This window comes from Ovis aries, chromosome 1 (genome assembly GCF_016772045.2).
Source record: "Ovis aries strain OAR_USU_Benz2616 breed Rambouillet chromosome 1, ARS-UI_Ramb_v3.0, whole genome shotgun sequence".
Lineage (NCBI taxonomy): Eukaryota > Metazoa > Chordata > Mammalia > Artiodactyla > Bovidae > Ovis > Ovis aries.
Window position 1 is genome coordinate 265,474,242 of NC_056054.1, and position 21,915 is coordinate 265,496,156.

At 57.9% G+C, this 21,915-nt stretch overlaps 1 protein-coding gene across 1 annotated transcript in view; it reads right to left on the reverse strand.

Moving 5' to 3' along the window:
* Positions 1-1,037: 1,037 nt before the first annotated feature.
* The window catches only part of ITGB2 (integrin subunit beta 2), a 31,359-nt gene continuing 10,481 nt past the window's right edge, over positions 1,038-21,915 (reverse strand). Inside the window, 15 exon segments of the mRNA NM_001009485.1 lie at positions 1,038-1,210; positions 1,397-1,563; positions 3,308-3,513; positions 3,703-3,922; positions 4,030-4,274; positions 4,360-4,547; positions 5,975-6,115; positions 6,824-6,913; positions 8,690-8,785; positions 9,669-9,824; positions 10,683-10,924; positions 11,092-11,262; positions 12,252-12,432; positions 17,898-17,986; positions 18,312-18,372. Of these exon segments, the coding sequence (NP_001009485.1) occupies positions 1,148-1,210; positions 1,397-1,563; positions 3,308-3,513; positions 3,703-3,922; positions 4,030-4,274; positions 4,360-4,547; positions 5,975-6,115; positions 6,824-6,913; positions 8,690-8,785; positions 9,669-9,824; positions 10,683-10,924; positions 11,092-11,262; positions 12,252-12,432; positions 17,898-17,986; positions 18,312-18,369 (2,313 nt within the window). The 5' untranslated portion in view covers positions 18,370-18,372 and the 3' untranslated portion in view covers positions 1,038-1,147.

The following is a 21,915-nucleotide window of genomic DNA, read 5'->3' on the forward strand; positions in this document are numbered from 1 at the left end:
AGGCTGCTCTCTGTCTGCAGTGGGCCTGCTTCTCTTGTTGCAGAGCAAAGGTTCTAAGGTGTCTAGGCTTCCGTAGTTTCGGTGCATGGGCTCAGCTGCCCTTTGGCATGTGGGATCCTCCTGGAGCAGGGAAGGAATCCATGTCCCCTGCACTGGCAGGCGGACTCCCAACTCCATGACGAGGGAAGTCCCAGAAAATATTAGCTTACGGGAGTACGGCTCTTTCCTTGGGGATCCAAGGACTGCCCCATCCTCACGGCTCTGACTGGCCACACCTGGACCCTGACCCATACCAAGCATACTGAGACTGGCAGATACACACAGGTCTTGGTGATCACGGCGGGACCTTCCCCCTGCTGTCATAACACGTCGGGTCAACGTGACCTCCAGGCCACTCTAGAAAAACAGCCCACGAGAAACACACTCAAACTCTGTCCCATCATTAGCCGAGAGCAGGTGCAGACACCAGAGAGGGGGACAGGTGCCCACTATCCCATCTTGCCTTGGCCCCACTCAGGCTCCACAATGGGACCCCCTTGTTGGGGGGTGCTGCTCCTTCTCAAAGCTGCTTATGAGGGGGACCCAGGTAGGGACAGAGAGAGGCTTGCCTGAGCAACAGGTGAGGAAGGAGAAAAAGAAACCCGATGCCCTAGCCCAGAGGCCACGCAGACCCTCAGAGTGCAGTGGTGGAGGATCAGAGCCTGGCTCCCATGAAAGATTCCGCACAGGAAGATTTTATTGATTTTTTTTTTTTTATTGATTGGGGGCAGCATAACCAAGGGGATGTAACTTCATACCCTGAGAAGTTCACACATAAATAATTCTTCATCAGACTGCTGTGCTAATTTTTACAAAGGACCTGTGTGTAACCATACAAAATGTAGGCAATTCCTTCTCTGACTTGCTATCAAAAGTCATTCACATCAGAAGGGGGAAGCTGACCCTTACCCTGAGCCCATAGGATAATCTGGCCACGCCCATCATGCTGGGCAGGAAAAGCAGTGCATTTTGGTTAACAGTGAACTTGTCAAGCATCTTCAGCTGCGTCCACTAAGCAGCAGGGTCATGGTCAGCCTGCTGGAGGGGACGAGGAGAGGGCATGTTCCCGTCTGGGTGGTGCAGAAGGCCTTGTCTTCACCAGGCACCCCTAACTCTCGGCAAACTTAGGGTTCATGACTGTCGTGGTGGCACTCTTGAAAAGAGGGTTATCCTGGTGAGAAAAGCAAACATGGCTTGTCAGCACAGGGAGGAAGGCACTGGGCTCTGGGCCACAACAGTGTCCACTGAGGGTGGACGAGGTTCAGGGGTGGGAGTGGGGCAGGCGCACACTCCCGTGGGGACGCCTTGGCTTGGACGGTAGGAGGTGGGCCTTCGCAGGGACCCCGAGGCCACTCACGTTGTTCCACTGGGACTTGAGCTTCTCCTTCTCGAAGCGATGGTACTCCCTGAGGTCGCTCAGGTGTGTCAGGGCCTTCCAGATGGCCAGCAGGAGGATGCCGACGAGCACAACTCCCCCCACGGTGCCCCCCACGATGGCAGCGATGTTGGGGCCCTTCACACACTCTAAGGCACAAATGGGGCGTCAAGCCTGCCCCGGCTCCCAGGCCCCAGGTTTTGGCCCCGTCCCCGCACTGCGTCAAGGTCCCACTGCCAGATCTCTGTGGCAGGTAGTGAGCAAACCAGTCCTGGCCCCAGCCCCCAGCCCAGGAGAGCTCAGAGCTGAGCACAAGGCCAGGCCCCGTGGCTCCCAATGAAGTCGAGAGGGTCCTTGTTTACAGAGAAGGAAATGGGGGCCCGGGTTGCCAGTAAACAGGGCCAGACTCTGGCCTCCCACCCAGACCACACTGTATCAGAGTTTAGGGGGGACTCTCCTCGTGCAAGCATTCCCGGGGAGACTCACAGCAGCAGCCTTGGGAATGGGAGGGGGGTCCCAGTGCCCAAGGGGGCTGCACCCAGCCTCCTGCTGAGCTCAGGTGGGGGTCTCTGGACTGCCGCATGCCTACTTTGGCTGCCGACAAAGGCACAGCGCTCGGTGCGAGCCCCTCCCTGTCTGCCTGGCGGAGGGCACCGGAGTCTGTGGTGCCCCCTCGCTCATCACCCTGGCCTTTCCAGGGAGCCTCATGTCCTTAGAGACTGAACACCTTAGCTACAGCTGCCCCAAACCAGACCTGACGGCACATCTGCTCTGAAACCCTGGGAGAGCCCTCCACCCCAGCAGGCTGGGCTCTGCAGCCCTGGGGATACAAACGGGACTGGGCCCCACATGCCTTCCTGGGGCTCTTTTTCTGGGGAGGGGGAGCGGGAGCAGGTCCCAGTCTTGCAAGAACCTGTGTGGACAGCTGTCACATGTCTGCTGCGGTCACCCTGGAGGCTGGCCTGGAAGCCTGTGCCTGCACCCTCAGCCTCTCTGAGTGGGAAGGGCGGGGTACTCAGATCTGGGGTCCAGATGGCTCTGGGTCCTGCTGCTCCAACCCTTACACCCATCTCCTCAGGGGTCTATTGTTCCAAGTCCCTCCAACTCCAATGTACTTCCTTGAAACTGACCCACCCTCTGCCCCCACTTGTCACCTGTCCCTTCCGATCCTGCCCAGAGCTACACTCCAGAGCAGGCTCTGTCCCCACCGCCCCAGGACCCCAGCCCAGCTCTGCTCAGTGTCTGGACCTGGCGGTGGTCCTTCCCAGGTGTATGTCCAGCTTCTGAAAGCCATGTGCTCCTCTGAAAGCTGTTGGCAGCCTCCTTTTATGTCTGGGAAGAGACCTAAGGCTCCCCTGGACTCTCAGAGCTAAGTGCCCAGCCCAGCACCTCCGACCTTCTCCAACTATCTGCAACTGTCCTCCTTAGAGATATCTTCTGACCTCTGACCTCAGAGACAGGCTCCGCTGGAGTCTTTGCCCCTCAGAACCTGCTCATATATCCCCAGCCTGTGTCATGGAGGGACCTATGAAGACTGCGCTGGTCTCTGGGTCCTGGGCAGAGCCGGGTGACTGGCGGGTAGTGGGCATCTGGGGAAGAGAGCAGCAGCTCTGCGGGCCCTTCCAGGGCAAGGGCTGGACTTGGGTCTGGAGGTCCCCACTGTCCCCTCCGCCTGGCTCTCAGGACCCACTCTCCAGAAGCGCTCAGCTTGGGGAAGCGCTACTGTGGGACAGCCCGCCGACCAGGTATACAACGACTGGGGCGGGCTGAGATGCGTTGGGGGCGGGATATGGTGGGGGTGCGGCGGGGGCGGGCTGAGAGATGCGGGGCCCGGGGGTGGGGAGTGGGGGCGCGGGGGGGGACTCTTCCCGACACCCCCCGCCCCGGGCTCACCGAGCATGTCGTCCACGTGCACGTCGTATCTGTTCCGCCCGTCGCGCTGCACCAGGGTGTAGGTCATCCAGCAGCCCTCGGAGTCACGCTCCTTGCACTTGCGGCCGCCGGGCACCGGGCTGGACAGCAGCTTCGTCTGCCCGCACGCTGCGCTGCAGTTCTTGGCGAAGGGACCCTTGTCGAACTTCAGGCACTCGGTGCAGGGGCTGGGGGGAGCCGGGGCGTGAGCGCGGGCGGGGTTGGGAGGAGTGGCCGCCGTGAGCGGCGGGTTTGTGCAGGCCCTTCTGTGGAGGGCGGGCTGCCCGCGCCCGCGCCCCCGCCCCGCGCCCGGGGCCGGGCAGTGGTTCTCCCCACCCGCAAGGAGGTGCGAGACCGGCAGGGCGGCGGACACTCACGCGAAGCCAGCGCAGGGCACGGGGCAGCCCGGGCAGTCGATGCACAGGGGCGGCTGGTAGCCGGGGTCGCACTGGCACACGTTGCAGCGGCATCGGCCGCGGCCGCTGCACTCGACGCCGTCCAGGTTGAGGCAGCCCTGAGTGGACTTGAGGCACTGGCACGCCGAGCCCTCATGCTGGTCGTTGCACCTGCAGGTGCCGCAGAAGCAGAGCCCCCTCTCTGGAAGACAGCGCGGCCGCGGACTCAGTCCCGCCCCAGCCCCCGCCCTGGCCAAAGCCCCCGGCCCCACGCGGCCGAGGCTCTTCCCGCGGCCCCCCAGCGCTCACTGTCGCCCCCGCAGACTTGGCCGTCGTAGCGCTCGCAGTTGACGTTGTCGCACTCGCAGAACTGGCCGTAGATCTTCTTGTTGGGCACGTCGCTCGTGTGGCACACGCACTGCCCGCAGATGCAGTCCCCCAGCCCCGAGCAGATGATGGAGCTGTTGTCCTTGCGGCAGCTGCCCTCCAGCTCCTGGCTGCTCCGGCCGTGCGTCTGGCACTCGCAGTTCTTCCCGATGTAGCCGGCGTCGCACCTGCGAGAACGCGGGGTCAGAGGCCCCCGGGGCGCACCCTGCTTCCGCGCGCCGGCGCCGGGGGCGGGGCGGGGCGCGGCCTCACCTGCAGACGCCGCACTCCATCGAGCCTCTGCCACCGCAGACGCTGCGGTCCCTGCTGGCTTCCCGGCATTGGCACTCGCACTGGGGAAGGACCCGCACGGTCACCGTGTCCGTGAAGCCCAGCGCCCGGATGGTGAAGGACTGCTCCTGGATGCACTCGGTGGCTGTGACCTTCACCTGGAAGGTGATCTGTCATGGGAACGTAGAGCTCCGGTGAGCACGGGACCCCAGGGTCATGACCCTACTCTGATCTCCTCTGGGCAGCATGGACAAGGGCACAGCCTAGAAGAGGAAGGGCCACCGCCCTCTGCTGCCAGGCTGGTGGAGTGGATCGAGGTGGGAGAGGGGAAGGACAGGGACATTCCAGGTGGCTCCAGGGCTCAGGAAGGGAGATGAGGGAGAAGATGACAGCTGGAAACTCAGAGATGCTGAAACATGCGCCCCCACGCAGCTCCCCCCCCACGCCCCCACCATCCTCAGGTGCCCTGGACTTGCAGGGAGGTCTCTTTAGAATTCTTTTAATCACTCATCTCTTAAAGGGATTTTAAAGTGACTTTGTATTAATAAATGATGTCTATTTTCTCCAGGTATTTTGTCCTGAAGCCCGGAGGCTAAGATGTCAGAATACCATAGGAAGTCCCAGATTCTGCCTGTGAGGGTGTATCTTGAGCCTGAATGCCCCAGGAGAACTGAGCCGGCAGCACAGAGTCCCCCCACCTACACTGCTCTGCTGCTCAGCCCTCAGGGAGCTTCAGGGAGCACCTCCTCAGCCTCACTGCCGGTCAACAGTAAGTGAGTCTCCACCCAGTACATGAAGTCAGAGCGGAAGCATCAGGGAGGAATCAGGCAATCAACACTGAGTGCATTCGGGTATGGATCCCCCAGTAAGAGGGGCAGAGATTTCAGTCAAAATTCACATGCATTTAGTAAGGCACATATTTGAAAGAATTTCAATGTCATTCAGAAATAAAAGCAAGTATTTTGCTGAATATTAATTCAAAGCTGGTGAAAGGAAATGATTAATCATTCCTGGTCATGGCAAATTTAAACTATTAGAGAAATAACTCACTGCCTGCTTGTAATCATCTGTGTGGCCCCTGCTTTAATGTCTTTGTCAAAAAACAAGAATACAGGGACTTCCCTGGTGGTCCAGGGGTTGAGAACCTGCCTTCCAATGCAGGGGACTTGGGGTTCCACCCCAGGCTGGGGAACTAAGATCCCACATGCCAAGGGGCAACTAAGCCCCTCACCACAACTGGAGAGCCCACGTGACACAATGAAGACCTGATGCAGCCAAATAAATTCATAACAATAATAACAATAAACAAAACCACAAAATCAGGAAAATCAAACCAAAGCAGATGCCCAGAGGGGAAGGAATGCCCTTTTTAGGTGTGTGGGGCTATGCCCAGCATCTGCCACCAGGGGGCGCTGCAGTCCTCACAGTCAGGGGTCTGTCCCCATCAGGCCACAGCGTGTGTGGATCTTAAAGGGAAGGAACTGGACCGGAGGTGGACAGGCCCAACCTCTAGCTGATCCCCGGTAGGCCGTTGGCCAGGGCACACCCTCTTGCTGTCCCAGGGGAGCCCCTTCCAGAGGCTGGGAGGGAGCCTCACCGGGACGTTGATCTGGACGCCGTCGCAGTCCCCTCTGGGCTGGTCCACCTGCGACACCCCGTTACTGCAGAAGGAGTCGTAGGCGACTTTCAGGGTGTCAGGGAGGGTGTTGTGATCCAGGAATACTCTGGAGGACAGTTTCTGTGGGGAGACAGTAGCACCATCAGACCCATCTTCCAGGCCACGGCTGGCATGCCTCTAACCTCCCCCACCACCCACCACGCATCCATGGAGAGCTCTGTGGGTGCCAGGTTACCCATGTCATGCCCCTCAAGACAGGCCAGTGGCGGCTACGGACGTGGAGACGGGTCCCAGCCCCCCATGAGAACAGAAGCTCAACTGCCCACTCACCACTGAAACCCCAGTGCCTGGCACAGGGCAGGAGCTGGAAAAACTGTTTACGTGAATGAGAGAGAGACAGACACAGAGAGAGATAAACAGAGAGACACAGAGGTAGACACAGAAAGGTGAGACAGCCCCTCCCAGGCAGCATCTGGAGTTTGGGAGGGCCTGCTGGGGCTTAGGGCTCCAACAGGGCAGGAGCAGCAGATGGAGCTCCTCTCGGGGGCTCCGACTTCACCCAGTGGGGCCAGCGCTTCCTGGTGTGCCCAGCGAGCTGTGCCCGAGGCCCTCAGGCCCTGCGGCTGTAAGAGGGCTTGGCGCTCATGTTCCAGCCAAGTGCAGGAGGGCCTGGGGTGGCACCTACCGTGCCATTAACCAGGGAGGACATTGCTGCCCAGGGGAGGTGCCCGAGTGTGGCCCAGACAAGGCCGGCGCTCTCCGCACCAGACCACCCTCCTCTTAACCTGCGGTGGGGACCCCGTCTTCGCTGACTGCCTGGGGACTCACATTGTAGGCACTCTTGATAAGCTCCACCACGTTCTTGGAATCTTCAGACAGCTCCCCGACTGCAGACTTGGGGATGATTTCTGTCAGCTTCTGTCGGGGCAGAACACAGGTGGTCGTGGCCAGAACCATGGGGCTGAAGGCGCCGCAGGGCCCACCCGGTTCTCTCACAGCCCTGAGGGTCTCCTTCCTGCTGGTGAGATGGCCCAGACAACCCACCCCCCCTCCCCGCCCCCGCCGACTTCTCACTGTGCGCATGGTCAGCGCTGTGCGGGCAGACACTGACTTGGTAAAACTACTTCCCCCTGGGTATTTCAAGCTGGTCACTGAAAGCAGAGCCAGGAAGACGTGCCGCAGCTAGGGGCCCGTCCCACCTCGCAGATGTGACAGGCACAAACAAACCAAGGGCACAGGTCATCGTAAAATGTGGCATAAAGTCAGGAAGCGAAATGTACCGAGCGTGTGAACGAGCCAATTTCGACAATGGCTGCGTTAGGCAACAGCATGCCGGTTGACTCTGGCAGACAGGGCCACACGCAGTCCAGGTACTGCTCTGTGTAGGCAGGCCGGAGCACTGGGTCATGCAGGCAAGCCTGGGGCCAGCCTCCAGCACCATCTGTGCCCTCTGCCGCCGCCGCCTCCCCCCCGCTTAGCGTATCTTTCACAAGAAATTGCACCATCACTTTATCTTGCAGAGCGGAGGGCTGGGCCATGTCCCTGCCCCCAACCCTGCTCTGATGCCCTGGAATGGAGTCCAGTCCCCTCCGTTTGTGGCTCACGAGGACCATCACAACCTGGCCACCCACCTTGGGCCTCCATCACCGAGCGGGTGATGCTCCTAGCTCCTAGCTCAGGACCCCGCTGGGGCTTGGGAAGTCCCCCCAGACACCTGCTCTCCACTCAGAGCAGAAACATGTACTGAGGGTCCTGCGTAAACTGTCCACACAGACCCTGGACCTCGTAGAACCCCCGGGAGCCCCAGGAATGGGGGCAGGAAGCTGAAGCTCAGCGAGGCCTGCGACTGCCCGGGGCCTCGCCCTTGCTGTCGGGGAGCAGGGTCCAGGGCCCGTGTATTCCATCTCCGGCTCCTGCCCTCTCTCTCACACTGCCTTCAGGGATATGAGTCCTGCTCCTCAAAGCAAAGTGCTGGGACCCATACTGCCGCTCGGTGAGGAGAGACTGCCGCGCCCGGTAATACAGTTGGGGACACCTGCCGGCACTCAGGCAACTTGTGCGGGCGGTGGTCTCTCAGCTGCACCCAGCCATCAGCCCTGCACTGTCCCTGTGGCTTGGCCAGCTCTCACCACCCGCCCCTGGCCACTTGTCCCTCCTCCCTCGGCGTCCCCTGCATCCTGTGCCCGAGGTGGGGCCCCCAATGCTGACAGCGAGTGTGGCTGGTCCCACCATCAGGCCTGCAAATGTCCCACACAGGCACAGCAGGTCACAGGCAAGAGGAAGGAGCCTGGGACTTAGGGGAGGAGGGGGCCAGGAGGTGCCCCCAGCCCATTGCAGCCAGAGAGCCTGCCACGCTGAGCCCAGCAGACGAAAACACAAGACAGCAAGTAAAACAGCCCTCCAGTGACGGGCAGAGGGGAGAAGTGCTGATGTGCAAATGTACGTGGACACAAAACTTTTCCTGATGTGAAGGATGGGACCTGCAGACTCAAAGGGTTTGCTATGTTGTAGCAAAAACACGATCACTGAGCCACAGGGACCTGTCAGCTCCTCCACAGTGCTCACTGCCTGGGGCGCCCACATGGCCTCGGCCAGCACACCCAGTGCAGAAGCAGCCCTCAGTGTGATCACCCCAGATTTAGTCACTCTTCAGCTGCAACACCTTGTCCTGCCGGGTTGCTCAAGCCCACTTACCTCGTACGTTTTCACCATCTTCTTGGTTACCGCGAAGATGGGCTGGATGTTGCTTTCTGCCAGTTTGTGTGCCAGCTGGCCCACCGATGGGTAGTCCTAGAGAGGAGACCCCCGGTTAGATGGCCCTGAGGCTGGGTACAAGCCATCCAGGCTACCCGACAGCTCCTCCAGGCAGAAGTGACTGCCCAGAGTGCAGAGGCTCCGCCCTGCATGCGCTGCGATGGGGCTGTTCCCAGTGACGTTTGCAAACACGTAAGAGAATGGGATTAGTAAGGAAACGGACAGTATTAAAAGTTGTGGTATGCTTCTTGATCAATGCACGAAAAAAGAAGTCCAGTGGCAAGTAACGGCTCACAGACCCTCAGCGTGGAGATGAGTGAGCAACACTTTGCTGTGTCTGAGCTGTAGGGCTGAGATCACAGATGCTGCACCCCAGCATGCACTTAGCCACTCAGTCGTGTCCGACTCTGTGCGACCCCATAGACAGCAGAGTGGGTTGCAATTTCCTCCTCCAGGGGATCTTCCCAACCCAAGGATCGAACCCATGTCTCCTATGTCTCCTCCCTTGCAGGTGGAGTCTTCACCCGCTGAGCCAGTGGGGAACAGCACAGTGGCGCCTATTTTCATAGCCGTCTCATGTACAATTTCAGACAGAAGCTCACAGGAACCTCAGATGTCATGTTCATCCTGTCCCAGTCGGGGGGCCCCTGAGAGGTGCCAGCACCACCTCCCACCTCAAGTCTGCAGGCCGCAGATGGACGGCCCCAAGGGTCCCATCTCTGAAATCCTCTGCAGCTCCAGGGATTATGATGCCAGCAGACCAGGGAATTCTGCCCTCTCAGTGCCATTAAAGCACCTCCTTGGGAGCAAGGGCCTCTTCCCGCCCCTCTGGACCCCAGGCTGGGAGTGAGCCTGCATCCCTGCTCCCCTGGGGCAGACTCACACCCTCCCACCTCCCACCCCAAGACACTGCACTCACAAATTCGTTGCTGCTTTTGTACAGGTTGTCTTCCAGGTGGCAGCGGCCGTCGTTGGGGGTGAGGATGGCACCCAGCTTTCCATCGCCCGCAAAGTGGAACCCATCGTCTGTGGCGAACACCAGCAGCCTGGTGACATTGCGCCAGCCAATTTCCTCCTGACAAGGAGATGGTGGGGGTGACTTGCCTTGGTTTCCCCAGCAGGGCCCCCACAGACTTCAAGAGCCAAGGCTGAGCTTGCTAGGGGTGCCTCATGTGCCCCCAACACCTGGGTTTTCTAGGGAGCACGGGGACCACAGAAGGTCCCAGCTGCTCGACTCAGGGCCCCGTGTCTGCTGCAGATTCCAGCGCCCAGGGGAACCCGAGAAGTGTCTGCAGGGTGACAGCCTCCCTGATGCCTGGGTGGGAGGGGACGCCGACGGGATAGGAAAGCACATTCACATCTGAACACTGCATCTTTCATGCCCAGTCAGCTCAGATCTGGGAGCACCTCCTAAGGAGATGCTCCCAAAGAAGAAAAAATACTTATAAATGATTATCTCAGTGGAAAAGCACTGCCAACACAGAGGAAAGCGGTGGACACTGGGGTGAGGGGGTGATGGAGGCGCGCACGTCAGCAACACGCGTCACGAACCGTGATAATCACACAGACGTGAACGTGTGGGTCTGTGAAGCAGGGCGGTGTGCCCAGGGACCAGAGCACCTGGAGGGTTGGCATCCCATCTGTGAAGGCGACAGGGCTGCGTGGCTAAATGGGATTGATGCACTGTAACACTGACGTCACAGATACAGCGCGGGACAGGACCATGTGGCGAGGGGTCAGCGGTGGCCGGGGAGTGGCCGGCACTGATACCGAAACCATGTAACCGTGGGCGAGCCTGGCCAGGACACCCTTATTCTCTGAGGGACTCTGGAAGTAGGGGGACTACCAGGATCGGGCGGCAAAGGGGTCTTGCTTTCCAGGGTCATTTCCTCGTATTTGGGCTTCAGAAGGTTTGCTCAGGACGGAGCCTCACCGGGCACGCGGCCACTTGCATCATGGCGTCCAGCCCACCCTCAGGGGCGTCCAAGTTCCCCGAGATCAGCTGCTTCCCGACTTCTGTCTCGAACTGTTTGGAGTTGTCGGTGAGCTTCAGCACGTGCCTGAAGGCGAACGGCGGCTGGCACTCCTTCTCCTTGTTGGGGCAGGGGTTCCTCAGCTTCTCGGGGTGCGTGTTGACGAAGGGGAGCACTGTCTTGTCCACGAAGGACCCGAAACCTGGGGGACAGTGGGGGGCCGTGAGCCTCTTACCAGAGCGGGGTAGGAAGGCCCAGCATGTGGGGAGGGGCCTGGCACCATGCCCTCGGGGTGCAGAGGTGCAGAGGTGCAGAGGTGCCTGGGACCAGGGCTTGGGAGTTCAGGGCAAGATGGAGTAGCTGCCTCACCAATGCGGCCCGACTCGGTGATGTCATTGAGGGCCCGGAGCAGGTCACCCCCCAGCTTCTTGACGTTGGCAAGGTCGTCCACCATGGAGTAGGAGAGATCCATCAGATAGTACAGGTCGATGGGGTAGCCCTTGGCCCTCTGGAAGGTCACGTTGAACGCAGCTGCCTGACCTGCCAGGATTTGGGAGAGAGTCAGGGTGTACCACCTGGTCTGTGGGTGGGGGGTTTGGGGGGCACTGATGCCTCTGCAGGCCTCAGAACCCTCAGGACTCCCCCATTCTTTGAGGCTGGTGGATAAAATGCAGGAAGCCTATTCAGGTCCCGATTTCAGGTAAAGCGCACGTTCTGACATAGAAGACCATCTGGATACAAGGTGTGCTGGATACAAGAAGATAGAAGAAGTGCTCATTGTTTATCCAGCACTGTTGAGATTCAGTTCCACCTGGATCTCTCTGGGTCTCCCCGGCAAGGCCTTCTCTACCACCAGCCGCTAGGCAAACCTGCTGGTGCCCAAAAGGGCTCCCTGGCCATCCTGGGAACACCCCCCCTCTCCTTCCTCAATCACAGCCGCCCTGGTTTCTGCTCCTCGTCGTCTTAATCACCGCCTGCACTTGTAATGACTTCTTTCCTTGTCAGTACAAATAGCCTGTGTCCCCAGCTCTCAGGTAGGTGCTTGGCACACAGCTGGTGCTCGACAAAGCCGTGACAATCAAGTCCCCTCTGCCAGCCGCCTTCCAGCATCAGTTCCCCGATGTGGCCGCCCCAGCCCTGCCCAGGCCCATTCACCATAACCCCCTGCTGCTCCACCAAGCCACCTTCCTGAAGGGTGTTTCTTGGAGTGCTAACAGGGAGCTGTGTCCTAAACCTGGGTCTGTGGTCAAGTCAGGTGGGCTACACTGATTCAAAGGTTTACTTGGGTTCCTAGTTTACAGGCCTTATCAGAGCCTTCACTCGGCCAAAAATACCTCATCTTCTGAGGGAGGGATACAGGAGTGTTTTTCAGATGGTTTATTCTCCCTTTTTTTAGGATGCAGAACTCAGCGCTAAAAGCGAGACTAGGCACCAGCTGCAGACGGGGCGTTGGGAACATCCTCCTGGGGCAGGGACACATGGATACATGCGCCATCAGGGCTGGCCCACCCCTAGCCAGCCAAGCCTACCTGGTCTCAGGTAGAGAGTCACTTCCTCTGGGGACAGCTGCTTCTGTTTGCCCGCCTGGCTCTGCCGGGTCTCAGCGAGGCTCTTGGGTTCCATGATGTCATCAGCTGGGCAGCCCTTCGACAGCAGCTGCGCCCGTGTATCACAGCGAGTGGAGTCGGGCTCCCCTTGCCCTGTGAAGTTCTGGGGGAGGCAGGGGTCAGGGGTAGCACAGAGGAAATATGGGAGCCTACGCTGTGGGTGCCTTGCCAGGCTGACCCCCTCATCTGCCCCACTGTTCAGGAAGAAGTCCCTGGGTGGGGAGGCAGGGATGGGGGTTGCTGGGCAGCCTCTTCACAAGGCTCGGGGTTGCAGGAGAGCCTGGCGCCAGTGGGCGTCTCCCCACAGTCTCTAGCAGTGGAAGCGGCTCAAGGCCAGCATCTCAGCTCCAGGTGGACCCATGGGTACCCTCCATGGCCAATCGAGCATCCGGCCCAGGTTTTCAACCCCTTCCTCAGCAGTGCCTTGCTGGCAGGGAGCGGCTCTCTCCTGATGGAACGCAGGTGCCCCTCTTGGCCCACCAGTTAGTGCCTAGGCACCCTGGGAACCTGGAATAGAGGACAGGGCTCTGGGCCAAGCAGATCAGAAGGAAAAGACAGGGGGGAGCGTGGGGGTCCTGGGTACAGGGCATTTTCCTCGTGACCACTTTGCCCTCATGAAGGCTCCCTGGATGTCGCTGTGGCAGGGAGAACCAAGGGGCTGCATCGGTGGGTCCGGCTTCCTCCCAGTGGGAGACTAGGGGATAACAACCAGACAGGAGGCCTCATAGGAGGCACTCAACACACTGGCAAATTTGGAAAACCCAGCAGTGGCCACAGAACTGGAGAAGGTCAGTTTTTATTCCAATCCCAAAAGGCAATGCCAATGACTGTTCACACTACTGCACAATTGCACTCATCTCACACGCTAGCACGGAGAAGGAAGTGACAACCCACTCCAATACTCTTGCCTGGAAACTCCCATGGATGGAGGAACCTGGTAGGCTGCAGTCTATGGGGTTGCTAAGGGTCAGACATGACTGAGCAACTTCACTTTCACTTTTCACTTTCATGCATTGGAGAAGGAAATGGCAACCCACTCCAGTGTTCCTGCCTGGAGAATCCCAGGGACAGGGGAGCCTGGTGGGCTGCCGTCTATGGGGTCGCACAGAGTCGGACACGACTGAAGCAACTTAGCAACAGCAGCAGCAGCACATGCTAGCAAAGTAATGCTACAAATCCTCCAAGCTACGCTTCAACAGTACATGAACTGAGAACTTCCAGATGTTCAAGCTGGATTTAGAAAAGGCAGAGGAACCAGAGATCAAACTGTCAATATACCTAGGATCATAGAAAAAGCAAGAGAATTCCAGAAAAATATCTACTTTTGCTTCACTGACTACGCTAAAGCCTTTGACTGTATAGGGATCACTACAAACTGGAAAATTCTTAAAGAGATGAGAATACCAGGCCACCTTACCTGCCACCTGAGAAGTCTATATGCAGGTCAAGAAGCAACAGTTAGGACCAGTCATGGAACAATGGACTAGTTGCAAATTGGGAAAGGAGTACATCAAGGCTATATATTGTCACCCTGCTTATTTAACTTATATGCAGAATACATCATGTGAAATGCCAGGCTGGATGAAGCACAAGCTGGAATCAAGATTGCCAGGAGAAATATCGGTAACCTCAAATATGCAGATGACACCACCCTTATGGCAGAAAGTGAAGAAGAACTAAAGAGCCTCTTGATGAAGGTGAAAGAGGAGTGTGAAAAAGCTGGCTTAAAACTCAACATTCAAAAAACTAAGATCATAGCATCCAGTCCCATCATTTCATGGCAAATAGATGGGGAAACAGTGACAGACTTTATTTTCTTGGGCTCCAAAATCTCTGCAGATGGTGACTGTAGCCATGAAATTAAAAGACACTTGCTCCTTGGAAGAAAAGCTATGACCAGCCTAGACAGCACAGTAAAAAGTAGAGACATTACTTTGCTGACAAAGTTGTGTATAGTCAAAGCTATGGTTTTCCCAGTAGTCATGTATGGATGTGAGAGTTGGACCATCAAGAAGGCGGAGAGCTGAAGAATTGATGCTTTTGAACTGTGGTGTTGGAGAAGATTCTTGAGAGTCCCTTGGACTGCAAGGAGATCAAACCAGTCAATCCTAAAGGAAATCAAGCCTGAATATTCATTGGAAGGACTGATGCTGAAGCTGAAGGTCCAATACTTTGGCCACCTGATACAAAGAACTGACTCATTAGAAAAGACCCTGGTGCAGGGGAAGATTGAAGGCAGGAGGAGAAGGGGACGACAAAGGACGAGATGGCATCACAGACTCAATGGACATGTGTTTGAGCGAGCTCTGGGAGATGGTGAAGGACAGGGAAGCCTGCTGTGCTGCAGTTCATGGGGTCACAGAGTCAGACATGATGGAGCCCCTGAACAACCAACAAGGAGGCCAGAGAGCTCAGGGGGCAGGGCCAGACTAAAGGGACATGGCCATTAGAGGGGCGGTGCTTCCTGAGCTGCCTCTGTACTGTCTTCACTTTTGAGACCCTCAGTTAGATCAGTTCAGTCGCTCAGTCGTGTCCGACTCTTTGCGACCCCATGAATCACAGCACGCCAGGCCTCCCTGTCCATCACCAACTCCTGGAGCTCACTCAGACTCATGTCCATCGAGTAGGTGATGCCATCCAGCCATCTCATCCTCGGTCGTCCCTTTCTCCTCCTGCCCCCAATCCCTCCCAGCATCAGAGTCTTTCCCAATGAGTCAACTCTTCTTATGGGGTGGCCAAAGTACTGGAGTTTCAGCTTCAGCATCATTCCCTCCAAAGAAATCCCAGGGCTGATCTCCTTCAGAATGGACTGGTTGGATCTCCTTGCAGTCCAAGGGACTCTCAAGAGTCTTCTCCAACACCACAGTTCAAACGCATCCATTCTTTGGCGCTCAGCTTTCTTCACAGTCCAACTCTCACATCCATACATGACCACTGGAAAAACCATAGCCTTGACTAGACAGACCTTTGTTGGCCAAGTAATGTCTCTGCTTTTTAATATGCTATCTAGGTTGGTCATAACTTTTCTTCCAAGGAGTAAGTGTCTTTTAATTTCATGGCTGCAGTCACCATCTGCAGTGATTTGGAGCCCAAAAAAATAAAGTCTGACACTGTTTCCACTGTTTCCCCATCTATTTCCCATGAAGTGATGGGACCAGATGCCATGATCTTTTGAGGCCCTAGTAATGCTTTAACTGCTGCGTGCCTGCGAGCGTGCTTAGTGGCTCAGCCGAGTCTGACTCTTTGCAACCCTATAGACTGTAGCCCACCAGGCTTCTCTGTCCATGGGGTTCTCCAGGCAAGAACACTGGAGTGGGATGCCATTTCCTCCTTCTGGGGATCTTCTTGATCCAGGGATAGAACCAGCATCTCTTGCATCTCCTGTGTTGGCAGGCAGATTCTTTACCACTGAGTCACCTGGGAAGCCCACTTTAAGTATTAGGGAAATAAAATTAACAGGAATGGGGAGGGAAGAAATCCCTAAAATGGAATGTGCTCAGAAGCAGTTTAACCTAACTGCATTTCAGATGCAAACAAGAAGCTCACAGGAGGGAAGGGAGAAACCCACCCTGAGGAGGGACTTTGCAAGCTGGACTGTGACTGCTTGCTGGTAACAGAAGAGCACGCAGACCACACCCATCTCCTCCCTGCAGTGCTAAGGGTAGCAACTCTGTAACCACTTCCCCAGAGTCAAAGGAGGAGGAAATGGGGAAATGTACTGTGAATGTTGGGAGCCTGGCTTCTCATGAAGGGAACCAGGAACCCTCTGGTGGGGGCCAGGCAAGTGCCAAGGGGCCAGGAGCGCCTGCTGATCCCAGAGAGAGAGCTCAGGAAGTGATACTGGGGTATGCTAGTCGGGCACAGGGCTAGCCCCGGGGCTCCCATGGCCAAATGGGGAACAATTTGAGCTTCAAAATGACAAAGTGAAAGTGATACCTTATAAACTGCGGAGTAACAGAAACATCTATGGGTCCACACCGATGAGAAAGAGAGAAGGAGATTGCAGGAAGGAAATATTCCTCTTACGTTAGGAGCCATTGGAGGGAGTCATGAACAGGAGTGCCACCGTTCTGCAACCATCCCAGTGACAACTGATTCGAGCTCCCATCAGCTGATGGACGGTAGAGTGAGTGGGTGTAGGCTTCAAGGGAAGTAGAATGCTCCCCGGCTTCAGAGTATCTCCCCACAAATTACTAATTGCAAAGGGGAAATACTGACATCACGGCGGAGCGCCTGGCAGACGTTTCCCTCCGCCGAGTGGTCTAGGCTGCCATCGCCCGCACAGAAGGACAGCAGGAGGTCTGCACGGGGTTCCTGCTGAAAGGCCCACCCCAGGCCGTGTCAGAGGGAACACCAGACAAACCCACACGCGGGACCTTCTGCAGAAGTGCTGTTCTGCACTCCTGAGAAATGTCACGGATGAGAAAGACAAAGAAATCCGAGGAGAGTTCCAGGTTTGAGGAGATAAAGAGACATTCACACGCAATGTGCGATCCTGGATTATAATATTGGCCAGTGAGGCAGGGATGAGAGCAAAGACATTATTGGAACACTTGGCAAAATTTGTCCAAGGTGTATAAGTCTGTCTTTTTATTTATTTTACTTATTTATTATTTTGGCTGCACTGGGCCTTTGCTGGGCGTGGGCTTCAGGAAATGTGGTGCACGGGCTTAGCTGCTCCACGGCCTGTGGGATTTTCCCAGACCAGGGATTGAATCTGTGTCCCCTGCATTGGCAGGTGGACTCTTAACCATTGGGCCACCAGGGAATTCCCGAGGTGTGTAAATTTGATCAGAGTAAAGTACTGTGTTAAGTTTCCAGGCTTTGATAAATGCATTGTGGTTTTGCGAGTGAATACCTTGTTTTTGAGAAAATCGCTGGAAACCTTAAGGGCCAAAGGGGCTTGTGTCTGCAACCTACTCTCAAACAGTTGAGAAATAATAATAATGTGTGTGCATGCATGTGTTTCCAAACAGACCTGCAGTGTCTGAACCTCAGGGGTCTCCAGGAGGAGGGAATGGTCAGAATCTTGGGGGTCCCCAGGGAAGGGGTCCTCTCCAGGAGGAGGTGGAGCTCCCCTACATCCTGTCCTGGGCCTTTGCCTTTTTCCTCAGAGGGTCTTGCAAGTAAAACATGAAGTAAGGCAAGCAGAGAGTTCAGGACCCAGTAGGGAGCTTCCCTACTCCTCCCGGTTCTGGGAGCGGATGGCTAGCGGGGAACCGGGGCTGCAGCAGCTCTGCCCACATGTATCTCTCCCTCATCTGGCCCAGGGTTCCTGCCTCCAGGACCCAACGACCTGCACCTGGCCTGACCCAGCAGCTTCACTTAGATCTGCTTCTGCCGGGCTGCCTGGGCACACCACTGTGTCTGCCTGTCTGTCTGCCTCTCTGACAACGCTGCGTCCCTGGCCTGCCCCTGCCCCACTAGGAAGCAGAGTGACGGTGCTCCTGGGGGCCAGCAGTGTCAGAGGCAGAGAAGGGGCTCCAGCCCAGGAGGAGGGAAGAGGGGAAGGGCAGGCTGGGTGCGAGGACCCTCAGGGTGGCTGACACCATTCAGCGAGGCTCTTACCAGTTTCTGACACCAGGCACAGCCGGGGCCCGACTCGATGCAGTCCCGGCAGGTGCTGACTTTGTACTTGGTGCACTCCTGGGACAGGACTGGGGAGAGAGACACGGGCTGGTGAGCTGGCACGGGTTGACCCCCCTCTCCCAGAGATGGCGGGCCCTCCAAGGGCAGCAATGAAGGGCTGAGGGCTGTGAATGGATGACCAAGCCCATAGGTGGGGGGGTGGAGAAGGAGAGCCAATGGGAGGACCAGGAAGCAGGGAGGAAACCAGGGCCCACGGGATGCTGTCTTCAGGAGGGTGGGCCCCAGGTCAGCCCCAGGTAGAAGGGCAAGGGAGGGGCAGAGCAGGGCCCCGTCCAGGAGGGTGAGAGGGTGGGTCCCACTCTTCCCGGGAGGAGTTGCCCCTGGGGGACTCACCGGACTGGAGGGAGAGCAGGCCCGCTAGGAGCAGCAGCTGGGGGCGCTGGGGCAGCATGTCCTGTGGAGGGAAGGGGCAGTGACACAGCCTCAGACCCCAGACTCTGGGCCGGGAGACACAGAGCTGGGAGGCCCGGGCCCAGCTGCTGAAGGCTGCTCAGCGGTGGGGTGGGGCCCACACAGGTCCGTCCCCCCGACCCCCTCGCCCAGGCTGTATGACCAGCAGGGGAGGAAGCCTGAGCTGGCCACGTGTGCTCCACTCCGCTGAGCCATCCGGACCTCCAAGGATGAGCAGGGAGTGGGCCTCCTGCCAGCGACACACACACACACACACACACACACACCCCCCACAGGTGTGCCTGAGGGCTGGCATGCTCTGGGTCAGGGCCCTGTGTGACCTTTGTGGCCCTGAGTCCTCAGTGAATTGAGCTGAGCTTGGAGCAGAGACTCGGTGTGCCCAGGCCTCCTGGCAGGAGGCAGAACCAGGATTTGGAGAGAAGCGAACTCAGCTTCTGCAGCACCAGGACTGGGCTGGCTGGCTGCCTGCTGGACGCCTGCCCCCAGGGCGAGGAGGTGTGATTGGGCAGGCCCTGCCCACCCCATCCTCTGCCTGCCTCTTGTTTACAGAAAAGCTGTGGTCTCCCAGGCCTCCCCTGAGTCACAGAAGCCTGGCCGGAGAATTAATGATCCGAAGGACGTGAATGTGTAAGGACAGCAGCAGTTGGGCCGGGAGAACTGGTAAGAATTTAAACAGTAATTCAGCCATGTGGCAGTCACAGAGGTTTAGTTTCTCCCTGAAGTACCTAGATAACAGTCTCTGAGACACTTCCTGGGTTGTTTGACAGATGCTAAGATCCCCACCAAACAGAAGAAGCTGATTGAATGATGACCATGAACACATGGCCCTGGATCCTGAGGACTGATAATGTTAACCCTTGTGATCCTGCCCTATTACCTCATCATCAACCAATCAGAGAACTGCACACAAACTGATCGCATACCCTGCTAAGCCCCCTCCCTCCTTTTGCCTTTAGAAATGCTCGGGGATTTGGGGGTCGGGCCTGAGCCACAGCCTCTTTGCTCGGCCCTGCAGTAGACTTTTCGCTGCTCCTGGGTGTTTCGGTTTGTCCGGCCTCTCTGTGCATCAGGCCGTGAGCTTGGGCTGGTGGCCAGCACACAGGCCTGCAGCGCCACCGCCGGCCCTACCTGCAGCAACCAGCTGTAGGCCACCACTTCCGTGTTTTTCTTTTTCCGCACCTGCTGTGCTTAAAAACCCAGCACCTGGAGTGAGGCATGGACCGGGAGCTGGGTCATCGCTGACTGGTCCCGGTGCTCCCGAGGCACGATGGTCGGGGCGGGGCGGGAGGCTGGTATGCTGGTCCTGGCCCTGGGACTTGGAGGTGGAGGCAGCACCTTCAAACCCACTGCCTGCTGCGCGGGACCCAGCCGGCCAACTCCGCCCTCGGGGAGATGCTGCCTAACCCCTCCCTGGAAGTGCCCCAGGACCCAGGTCCGGCCCAGAGTGACAGACCTCCTCCAGCTCAGCTTCCAGGAGGGATGGCAGGGCTTCCTGGGCACAAGAGCTCCCAGGTCTGAGAAACCTGTAGGGCTGCGGCCTTTTAATCTGATACCAAGAGAGTGGAGAGGGTGCTGAGAAGCCAGCAAACCAGAGGCAACGGACAGGAAGTGGGAGTGTTTTATCAGAAACCACGATCAAACCAAGATGAACAGGCTTGCCCTGAATACCTCGCCCAGTGCATTGCTGAGGGTGTTGGCCAGTGTGGTGGCCTCGGGGTCCCAGATCTGGGCCCGCAGAGGCTGCGGCCCAAGGTGTGCCTGTGTGGCGGGCCACATGGTCCCTGCTGTGGCCCCTGCTGTGGCCTGTGGGCTCTGGGTGCCCGGGGGGCTGGGTCGTGCCCTAGCTTCTGCTCTCGCATAACCTCTGCATGTGTCCCAGGGGCTCTGGGTGGAGGAGGACCCCAGGGCGCCCCTGGGAAGTCCCAGTCCTTTTGAGTTCCACCCAGGCTCACCCTGCTGTCTTTTTGGAGACGACCTTGCTCCCTGGTCCCTGTCAAGTTTACAATCAGGAGCCAGAAGTGTCAAAATGGAACCGTGGATCCTTCCTGCTCAGGTCAAAAGCAGAACTCATGCCCTGCTCTGGCTTCCAGAGTCACAGAGTGGATCTGGGAAGAAGGTTTCGGTTCACTGCACGCCCACCCATTTGTGAAAGCCCGGAGTTGCCCCAGAGTTCTCCCGTTCTCTTCAGGTTCCGCAGCCAGGTGGCCTGTGGGGCCCTGTGTGCCCATGACCTCGGCTGACCAGGGCACTGCCAGATCCGGTAGCCTCAGGAGAGCACCCCACATCTGAGCCAGAAGTGGCTCCAAGTAGAGGAGGGGAACCCCCCCCCACAAGTGCCCCAACCATGCATGCGGCCTGGTAGAGGGGCTATAATCTCAGCTCTCCACGCTTGTTCCTGTGGCCACAGACGGAACGCCAAAGGGTCAACAGCTGGCAGGTAACCCCATCCTGGCCTGGGGAAGCTAAGGCCCCTCAGCACCAGGCTGTGGACCCTGTGCTGCTCACAGCTGGAGCCCCTTACACACAGGGGGATGGTGGGGGGCAGGGAGAGGGGAGGGGAGCTGATCACAGCTGATCACCCACAGGCCGCAGGTCCTGACCTTGACCACAGGAAGCTAGTTGGGGGGTGGGGTCTGTCCTCACAAGTGTCGTCCCCACTCGCTTCCTCACTCAAGCACTGGCACAGCCACGCCAACGGCTCCACCCTGGCCCCGGTGTCCACAGCCCCTCAGGGACAGGACACCTGGGCACACGGCAGCTCTGGGAGCTAAGGGAGGCCAGCTGGGAGCAGGAGAGGCAGGGCCTGCAGCCAGCCCTGCTCTCAGCGGCAGGCAGAGGTCACAGCACCTGTGCCCCACAGCCAGGACTGACTATCAGAGCCTTCATGTCTGAAACCAGCATCATGGGGCTTTGCAGACCAAGGCCCCTCTAGGTGCTGATGGCTCAGGTCAGTGTCAGTCTGGGTCCCCCAGTGACACACTCTGCCTCAGCTCTCTGTGTGCCTGGAGGGGCTCATGGGCCTGGACCAGCTTGAAGAGCCCTCATGTACTTGGGGCGCTGACTCAGCTGGGACAGCTGGTCCAAGAGCAAGGAGGAGGGGCGCTCCCCCTGGCCACCCGAGCTCAGGTGTGTGGTGCCTCCCTGATGCACTCTCTTCAGATCAAAGGGCAGCCCAGCACCAGGACTCAAGGTGCAAAACCCCAAGTCCAGGCAGGTTCAGAAACCCAAGGCCACCCCTACCTCACTGCCAAGGATTTTGCATCAGAGTCACCCTTGAGCTTGACCTTGCCCAGCGCGGGGGGGGGGGGCACTGGTGCAACTGAGTGCAACCACAGGAGGTGGTTCATCCGGAGACCCCAGGCACCCTGAGGCTCACCCTTCACAGTGGACCGAGCTCTGAGCTTCAGGGACTGAGACTCAGAAGAAAAACTGAATCTATTCTTCTCAAACCCCCCACACACCACAACACCCATAGTTCACATTTGGTAAAAGACAAGAAAAAGAGGAAACATCAACAAAGCAAGAA